Raw genomic sequence first — 9,740 nt, forward strand, 5'->3', positions numbered from 1 at the left:
CATATGAAGAATTAGAGTCGATAATCTGCATGGCCAGACGGAACCAATGAGACGGATTGTTACCTAAAAAGCTTCGTAAGTGTTACACTTGCATCTACAAATTATAACCCTAATGCTATATTGACAATAAATTAGGAGAAATTCTAAGTATTTAAGAAAAAGACAAAATAATATTATGAAAAAAAGACCAAAATTTTTAATTCTAAAGTTCTTAAGATATTGTCACTGTACTCATAAAACACATGTCATCATGTAAGAGGAAAATAGTGTTTTATATATTGGCTTAAAAGATAAAACATAATTGAGTAACTATAATATTAGTTTTCCTTTTTTTAAGAAATTTATATAATTTCTAACTGCTGGAGTTGACTTTAGAACATCTTCATCGATGAACATTTTAGAATATCTTAACAATCAAAGAAAATAGAAAAGAAAATAAGAAATAAAAAACCAAAAAGTTCTCTGCAGTAACATATTTTAAGACACAGTTCTAATACTCATTTGACGGATGAATATTGCATAAATAGATTAATTTTTTTAAAGCATCTATATTATTAAAACTGAGAAGCACTGCCAGGAAAAATGCAGAACATTCCATTCAAGGAAGCGACATAGAAACCTCATCTGAGACTTTTCCCCAACAGTTTGTTTAGCTTGGACGTCCAAAGCAACTAAGCAAGGAGACCGAAACAAAAACAAAAGTTGGGGTTTACGGTAATTGCAATATGGCATCAGGCTCGTATGATTCATAAATGTTGATTATGTCTAATTTATAATTCATAAGGTTAATTTTGTAATTGACGACTCTAAAAATTAATCTGGGAGAGACACATTGAAAACAGTAAAAAGTGATTTTTTAAATAATATTATACACATATTTGATAAATTATAGTTTTTATCAATATAAAAAGGAATGATGACTTTTTTTAGATAGAATAACTAGATTTTCTATTTGAAATTTGTAAGCTGTATAACATGTCAATTATATATATTTATTAGTATATATATTTTCTAGAAACTTTAACTATACTGGAATCTAATCAGTTATAGAAATGCCACTTAATTATTATTGTTTCTCATAATATCCAGGCTTTCAAATTTGAGTATTACTATCTACAAAATTGTTTACATATATCCCAAAATAGCTATTTTCATTAACTTTCCTATTTTAATATATTTTGTTTTGATAAAATGGAAATAAATATTTTCTTATTTATTTGATGATAAAATCTAAATCTAATTTTACTGGTATGTATTGGGGGAATATCATTTTACTTTTTCTGATATTTTCTGTGATAAAATGAAAAATAAAATTACATAAAAATAACCTTTAAATATAAATATGAAAAAATTACTGTCAGATTCGTAGTACGAACAAAATTCTCACAAATTAGTAGTTTACGAACCAAGGACAGTTTAGTCTCTTGCTTGTCGTCAAAACTCAAACTTGAAACCTAATTTACTTTCCTCCAAGAAGGTGCCCCTTGAACTTTCTTCCTCTTCTATATATGGGGAAGCCAACCAAGTGAGGAGATTCTTGGGTTATACATGCATGGCTTCTCATTTCTAGTCTCTCTCAAACTGACTCCTTTCTCTCGATTTATTTATATAGCAATCTCCCTCATTTTCTCTCCATTTAGACGCACCGCTTCACGTGAAAATGCAGCCGTCCGACATTTCGGCAACAGTGGCCGAGAAGAAGAAAGAGAAGAAACGGCCAAGTGTATCAGTGTTCAAGCTTTTTTCCTTTGCTGATTCCTACGATTGCGTTCTGATGACTCTTGGATCCATTGGTGCGTGCATTCACGGAGCCTCCGTTCCAGTTTTCTTTATCTTCTTCGGGAAACTCATCAACATCATCGGTCTTGCTTACCTCTTCCCACAAGAAGCTTCTCATAAAGTCGCCAAGGTCATATCTATATTTTCATAATTATTTATCCAAAACTGTTAAGCTAAGTTGGTTACATTCAAATCCTTCCATCTGCCTAAGAAGTTTCGATATGTTATATGCAGTGAGTAGTATTGTTTAGAACTTGGAATGAGTTGATTCCAATCTTATTGACCACACCAGAGTTAAAATGACGATTCACAAAATTCCAGAGAGATTGAGATCTAATAAATTCAAAATTTTAGAAATAAATATGATTCTTTGGGTTCAAGTGTATATGAATCTGAAGTGGAAGATCAAAATTGGTCAAAAGCTAATTAATTTTATTTGGAAATATATCTCTACTTAATATAATTGGATTGCGAATAGGTAATAATATTTATAGTAACATTATTATTTTACCCCGTTTAATTTGTATTTCTTTGACTGTGTGCAGTACTCGCTGGATTTTGTATATCTGAGTGTGGCAATGCTCTTCTCATCATGGCTAGGTAAACAACATGACAAAGAATGTATAAAGCAATCATAAGAATATTTTTTTTTTGAAGATACTATGACTAACAATAACAATAAAATGAATGCAAACAGAGGTTGCATGTTGGATGCATACGGGAGAGAGACAAGCGGCGAAGATGAGAAAAGCATATCTTCGGTCTATGTTAAGTCAAGACATAAGCTTATTCGACACCGAATCTTCCACCGGAGAAGTCATCTCCGCCATCACCTCCGACATACTTGTCGTCCAAGACGCTCTATCCGAGAAGGTACACTAAACTGAAATCTAATCGGTATCAGTTTGATAACCTTAGTCCGGTTTACGAATATATGATAACCGGTTCAGGTGGGAAATTTCTTGCACTGCATGAGCCGGTTTATAGCTGGTTTTGCAATCGGTTTCGCTAGCGTATGGCAGATAAGTCTCGTGACTCTCTCCATAGTCCCACTCATCGCGGTCGCCGGTGGCATCTACGCTTATGTGAACACCGGACTCCTCGCTAGTGTCCGTAAATCGTACGTCAAAGCCGGCGAGATAGCGGAAGAGGTCGGTAACTTGTACAACAAGAAAACTATATAATGTAATTATTTATTTAATATCTCATATACTTTTGTTTAAACTCAGGTGATCGGGAATGTGAGGACCGTACAAGCATTCACGGGAGAAGAAAAGGCGGTGAGATCATACGGAGAAGCTCTGAAGAATACTTACACGTACGGGAGAAAAGCCGGTTTAGCCAAAGGACTAGGACTCGGTTCGATGCACTGTGTTCTGTTTCTGTCATGGGCTTTGCTTGTTTGGTTCACAAGCATCATTGTTCACAAGGGCATTGCTAATGGCGGCGAGTCTTTCACGACCATGCTCAACGTCGTCATCGCTGGCTTGTAATATAAAAAGTTATTTCCATTTTGATTGTTTATTCCTCTGTTTTATTGATTACACTCTGTTTTGGTTTTGTGTTAGGTCTCTTGGCCAGGCAGCGCCAGACATCTCCACATTTGTACGAGCGAGAGCTGCTGCGTATCCTATCTTCCAGATGATCGAACGGAACAAGGAGGTGAAAACAGGTCGTAAGCTCGGGAAAGTAGACGGAGAGATTCAGTTCAGGGACGTGACTTTCACATACCCGTCTCGCCCTGACGTGGTGATCTTTGACAAGCTGAACCTCGTGATCCCTGCTGGGAAAGTCGTGGCCCTTGTCGGAGGAAGCGGGTCTGGAAAAAGCACGGTGATATCTCTGATAGAGCGGTTCTACGAGCCTACCGATGGGGCAGTGTTTCTTGACGGGAACGATATTAGATACCTTGATCTCAAGTGGCTTAGAGGACATATTTGTCTGGTTAATCAAGAGCCTGCCCTGTTTGCAACCACGATTCGTGAGAACATTATGTATGGTAAAGATGACGCGACGGATGAGGAAATCACCCGTGCAGTGACGCTATCGGAAGCTCTTTCATTCATCAACAAACTCCCAGATGGATTGGAAACACAAGTCAGTTGAAAAATTAGATAACTTGGAAGACAAGAAACAAACCCTAAACTTTACTTGTTATTTGTTTTTTACAGGTTGGCGAGAGAGGGGTTCAGCTATCAGGTGGGCAGAAGCAGAGGATCACGATCTCGAGAGCGATCTTGAAGAATCCATCGATACTCTTACTGGACGAAGCAACAAGCGCACTAGACGCAGAGTCAGAGAAAAGCGTGCAAAAAGCTTTGGACAAAGTGATGGTAGGGAGGACGACGGTTGTGGTGGCTCATAGACTCTCCACCGTAAGAAACGCTGATATCATAGCCGTCGTTCATGGAGGAAAAATCGTTGAGTCTGGAAGCCACTACGACCTCATCTCTAACCCGGATGGAGCTTACTCTTCTCTCTTACGTATTCAAGAAGCTGCAAACCCTTACTTAAACCACACTCCTAGCTTACCAGCCAGGTTATTAATAAAGTTAAAAATTTCCCAAATCCGGAACCAATCTCACCATCGCTTTGTTTCATTTTTACAGTACAGAACCCTTGCCGGAACGACCAATAACAAAGACGAACCTGTCTTCCATGGATCAATCAGGAAACCAACCAGACACAACTAGACAAGGCAAAGTAACATTGGGACGTCTCTACTCTATGATACGTCCTGACTGGAAGTATGGACTCTTCGGGTTGTTTGGTTCCTTAATTGCCGGGTCTCAAATGCCACTATTCGCACTTGGGATCTCTCAGGCTTTAGTTTCTTATTACATGGACTGGGAGACAACTCAAAAAGAGGTCAAGAGAATCTCTATCCTCTTCTGTTGTGCCTCCGTCATAACCGTCATCTCGCACGCCATTGAGCATACCACCTTCGGTATCATGGGTGAGCGTTTGACTCTCCGCGTCCGTCAAATGATGTTTTCAGGTACGCACAAACACAAAACCGCTGTTTAAATCCTACCATTTAACTGTCTTATAGATGATTGATCTAATGTTTGGTTATTGTTTTTATACATTTTAGCGATCCTGAGGAATGAAATTGGATGGTTTGATAAAGTGGATAACACTAGCTCAATGTTAGCGTCGCAGCTTGAAAGTGACAGCACTTTGCTTAGAACGATCGTGGTCGATAGATCCACGATTCTATTGGAGAATTTTGGTCTAGTTGTGACATCATTCATCATTTCTTTTATACTTAACTGGCGTCTCACTCTAGTTGTCTTGGCAACATATCCATTGATAATCAGCGGACATATTAGCGAGGTAAAACGCAGTTTTACGGCGCTTTCTTACTTCATATTTCAGTAATTAGGTTTTTATATTTTTTTTTGTTGTTGTTGTTGTATTTGTTAGAAACTTTTCATGCAAGGCTATGGAGTAAACTTGAATAAAGCGTATTTAAAGGCCAACATGTTGGCCGGAGAGGCTATAAGCAACATTCGAACCGTTGCTGCCTTTTGTGCCGAGGATAAGGTTCTAGAACTTTATTCCAACGAGCTTCAAGAACCTTCCGAACGTTCGTTTAGGCGTGGACAGACGGCTGGTATACTGTACGGCGTCTCTCAGTTCTTCATCTTCTCCTCCTATGGCCTTGCCCTCTGGTATTTATATTAAGCAATTCCACACAGAAACTAAGTGCATATAATTGATAAGTTAGATGTATTTACAGGTACGGATCGGTTTTGATGGGGCAAGGACTATCAAGTTTCGAATCGGTGATGAAAACATTCATGGTTTTGATCGTTACTGCGTTAGTGATGGGTGAAGTTTTGGCTCTAGCACCTGATATACTCAAGGGAAACCAGATGGTTGCATCGGTTTTCGAGCTACTGGACCGAAGAAGTCAGGTCGTTGGAGATAAAGGCGAGGAGCTGAGTGATGTGGAAGGCACAATTGAGCTCAAAGGTGTCCATTTCAGTTATCCTTCACGGCCTGATGTGACTATCTTCAGCGATTTCGACCTGATTGTTCCTTGTGGAAAAAGCATGGCGCTGGTGGGACAAAGCGGGTCCGGGAAGAGTTCGGTTCTTTCCCTGATTCTCCGGTTCTATGATCCTACAGCCGGAACAATCATGATAGACGGTGAGTGTCAGTTCCTAACTCAATTACTTGAGTCACAAGAAACTCTGATCATAGGTATCTTGCAACACAAGAAATCTGTTTAAAATCAAAACTGTTACAGGACAAGACATCAAGAAACTGAAACTGAGATCGCTGAGAAGACACGTAGGTCTGGTTCAACAAGAACCGGCTCTTTTTGCAACAACTATCTACGAGAACATCTTGTACGGCAAAGAAGGAGCTCTTGAATCTGAGGTCATGGAAGCAGCTAAGCTTGCAAACGCTCACGAGTTCATCAGCTCTCTCCCGGAAGGCTACACGACACAAGTCGGGGAACGTGGCATTCAGATGTCAGGCGGTCAGAGACAGAGGATCGCTATCGCTAGAGCCGTCCTCAAGAATCCAGCAATTCTGCTACTTGACGAAGCCACAAGCGCCTTGGACGTTGAATCAGAGCGTGTGGTAAGCTTTCTTCTTAGTATTTTTTTAGGGTTTGGATCAAGATTTCTAACAAAGACTTGACTGGTTTATACTAGGTACAACAAGCATTGGATAGGCTAATGAGTAACCGGACCACGGTGGTAGTGGCTCACCGGCTATCAACGATCAAGAACTCAGATATGATAAGTGTGATACAAGAAGGTAAGATCATAGAGCAAGGCAGCCACAACAGTCTCATTGAGAAGGAGAATGGTCCTTACTCTAAACTTATCAATCTTCAGCAGCAGCAAATCTCCTGAATATTATAACTGTATTAATTGTTAGAATCTTGTTCATTTTCTCTTTTCGATCGTACTTTCATTGATGATCTTTCATGATGGTAAGATCATATTCTTCACATTTTATCTATCTTTGTGGGTTTATGTATCTCCAAATAATGAAATGTTCTTAGGCTCACATTAGTCTTCTAATTTGTCGTTTGCTACTTACAATTTTCTGGTTTCCTCATAAAACATAAAATATAATGTTCAAACTTCAAACCCACTGTTCAAATAATAATCTTATGTGTACCAAACATCTAATATTTTACAATACTTATGTAAGTATATACTATATTAGGAACAGAAATATTTATTTGATTAACAACTTAGTGGACTGGTAAGAGACTTTGCAGCTTCTCTCCTTCCCTGGAAAGGCTGGTGGTTGTTCAGAGTATTGACACCTAACTTGTAAACCAACGTTTCAGCTTCACCCATTTTGATTTGTTATAACATATATTAAAACTTATTAAAACTTATTAGTTTTCACTGTAACCATTTCCCATAATCAATTGTTTAACCAAAAAGAATAGAGAGAGAGGGAGAGAGAGAGATTTGTCATTTGTTTTCTCTTTTAATCATAAACTAAACAAGACCTAAATTATGGTTTGTACTTGTAAACTTGAGATCCCTTGACTAGCCTCTTATCCACTAAGAAGGTTTGACTTTTCCTGATTTCGTGTTTGACTTTGGACCATAAGTCCTCTCGACAGTGGTCTCCCCTCATGTCTTATGACGCTGTAGCAAGGAACTCTTCATCTTTATGACCAAAGCGAAGACGGCAAAGCACGGTATATGCATTACTGTCACTCCCAAGTACCTGCACAAACATTATGAAACGATCACAATTGTCTTTTTTTACTGAAACTTTTATGCGAGACATAGTAGATGTGAAGAGTTTATGATTGTACCATAAGGGTGCGTAGGGTGAAGAAAGACTAAGAAATTGATATGGCCACCTGCAGAAAAAAAATGTATGACAAAAACTCTCTTAAAAACTCTCTATTAGCCTCTAATAAAGAAAATAAAAAAAACGGTGGAAGAAGTGTGGACCATAAGTTCTTGAAGGCATGGATTATCCATTGGTAAGCCACGTAAATGCAGCTCCAAAGTATAAAATAAGAGATCCGGAACAGAGGGAACCGCTGGAAAACAGTGAAGAAACAAGATGGAAAACAGTGAAGAAACAAGATTTTTGTTTGTTTGTTTGTTAGGCTCTAAACAAGAATAGGCAGGAGATTCATCTATCCGCACGCTTCTTCTTTATTGAAGACTTACCAGTGAATTGAGACATGTGTCACCGAGGAGAAATACAGCGTTGAGAGAATGCATACAAACATCTAGCTGCAATCCAAATAAAGATAACGTAAGGGGAAAGTGATCATTGAAAATGAACCCAAATCAGTCTAGAGAATAGGAATCAAAGGTAGAGCTTACAAAACTCAGCTTGTAACCACTAGTAAAAGGGTAGATAATCGCCCAAAACACAATATCTGTTAACACAACAGCACCAGCACAAGTCTGCCACAACATAAAACTCAGTTAAGTCCTTCTGATGGCATTGTACAGTCTTAACTCTCTCAAGTCTCGAGAAGATGACTTAAGGGAGAGAAAAAGAAGAGACTTACTTGGAACTGGACCTGAAAGACATAAACCCAAAACCCTGCTGCTTCTCGGACGGGTGCTGCTTCTGAATGTGCAATGGGAGATTTTGGTACAGTTCCAGACTCATCACGGGTGATTGGTGGTGGTCTATAAGTGCCTTGTTCTGCATCATGTATGCTTGTATAACTCTCTGTGTTACCCCCACCTTCTTTATTGTAGATGCAGCAACCGTAAATAGATAACAACGAAGCATACTACAGAAAAAAAAGGAATCAGGGATTCAATCAGTATATGAAACTAAGACAGTAACCTCAACATGTAAGATATACCCCAAAGTAGAGTGTGACAAGAGTAAACGTCCACCTGTTTCACCAAACCAACAAAAGTTTGAATCTTTTTTCATTCGCTTCAAAGGAAAGATTCAGAAAAGTAAAAGTGAAAAGATTTAAAAACTCTCACTGAGTATAGAAGTAAAATATGCCACTTCCATCACGAACAACATTTGAAACGAGTAGAGTCAGCATTGCAGCAAACGAGAATACTCTAAAGACGAGCAACCAACGAGGGTGGACTCTTTTATGACATGTGGTCCAAGCTTCGTCTTGGAACAAGGTCCCAGGGTGTTCTCGTTCTCTACTTCTTTTGCCTTCGTATCTCCAGATGAGAATCGCTGCTAACACCAATGGAGCTAATAGGATTAATGCGCAGAGGAGAACCCTCCAATTCAACCAGTAGCTTGAGGCTGTTGTATCGGTTGCCATGGTCACGGCCAACAGAGTCCCTAAGATTCCAACACACACAAAAAAAAAAAGCAAAAGATGAAACCTTTTTTTGAATAGCCACTTCAATTTTTCTAAATCAAAAACATTCCACAAGAAATCATATCGAGCAGATTGTATGTATATATATAAAGAGAATTGAATCCTAAGAACACTAGATACCCTTTTGTTCCGATGATTCAGAGACTCTTCGAGATGATTCAGACAAGACTCTCCACCACATGCTCTCAAGTCTAATGAGAAAACCAGAAGAAAAAGAAAAAAATAGCAAAGATCTTTGTCGTATTAGTAGTTGGTTGACATAGGTAGGAAGAGGAAGGTTGGATAACCCTTTTTTTGTCTTCTCGTGCGTCTATCTTTTTAAAGGAATCTCGGAACCGCCCAGACCAATCGCAACTGTTTTGTTACAAGACCGGTTATGTTCGGTTTTAAAACATAAATTAGATCTTGATCCGTACATCCGTGCGAATAGTCATTTTATTTTTAAATAAATGTTTTTAGTGTACAAATAGTAATCTGTATTTTGAAAAATTATCGTATGAAATAATTGTTTCATATGGATCTTTTAAACAAAAATATAGTTTATATTGAGTAATTTTGTTTTGGTTTTTAAACTGTTATAATATGAATTAATCGACCGCAAAAATGTATATTTTTTTTTGTATAGATAAAGTGTAGAACACTT

General features: G+C 38.2%; 2 protein-coding genes across 2 annotated transcripts; one reads left to right on the top strand and one right to left on the bottom strand.

Moving 5' to 3' along the window:
- The first annotated feature begins 2,480 nt into the window (after nt 1-2,480).
- On the top strand, nt 2,481-6,696 carry LOC108843374 (ABC transporter B family member 10). Its single transcript, XM_056999679.1, has 11 exons — nt 2,481-2,652; nt 2,730-2,930; nt 3,009-3,268; nt 3,348-3,876; nt 3,951-4,318; nt 4,389-4,777; nt 4,874-5,115; nt 5,206-5,453; nt 5,522-5,934; nt 6,035-6,375; nt 6,450-6,696. Exons 1-11 carry the CDS (start codon nt 2,491-2,493, stop codon nt 6,651-6,653), a joined length of 3,357 nt encoding a protein of 1,118 aa, XP_056855659.1. The 5' UTR covers nt 2,481-2,490; the 3' UTR covers nt 6,654-6,696.
- Nucleotides 6,697-7,137: 441 nt separating this feature from the next.
- On the bottom strand, nt 7,138-9,397 carry LOC108809883 (uncharacterized). The gene is made up of 9 exons (XM_056999680.1): nt 9,218-9,397; nt 8,736-9,057; nt 8,606-8,639; nt 8,300-8,530; nt 8,109-8,192; nt 7,950-8,015; nt 7,725-7,816; nt 7,583-7,630; nt 7,138-7,491 (listed from the first exon to the last, which is right to left on the bottom strand). Exons 1-9 carry the CDS (start codon nt 9,276-9,278, stop codon nt 7,395-7,397), a joined length of 1,035 nt encoding a protein of 344 aa, XP_056855660.1. The 5' UTR covers nt 9,279-9,397; the 3' UTR covers nt 7,138-7,394.
- Nucleotides 9,398-9,740: the final 343 nt, after the last annotated feature.

This window comes from Raphanus sativus, unplaced genomic scaffold, assembly GCF_000801105.2.
Source record: "Raphanus sativus cultivar WK10039 unplaced genomic scaffold, ASM80110v3 Scaffold1996, whole genome shotgun sequence".
Lineage (NCBI taxonomy): Eukaryota > Viridiplantae > Streptophyta > Magnoliopsida > Brassicales > Brassicaceae > Raphanus > Raphanus sativus.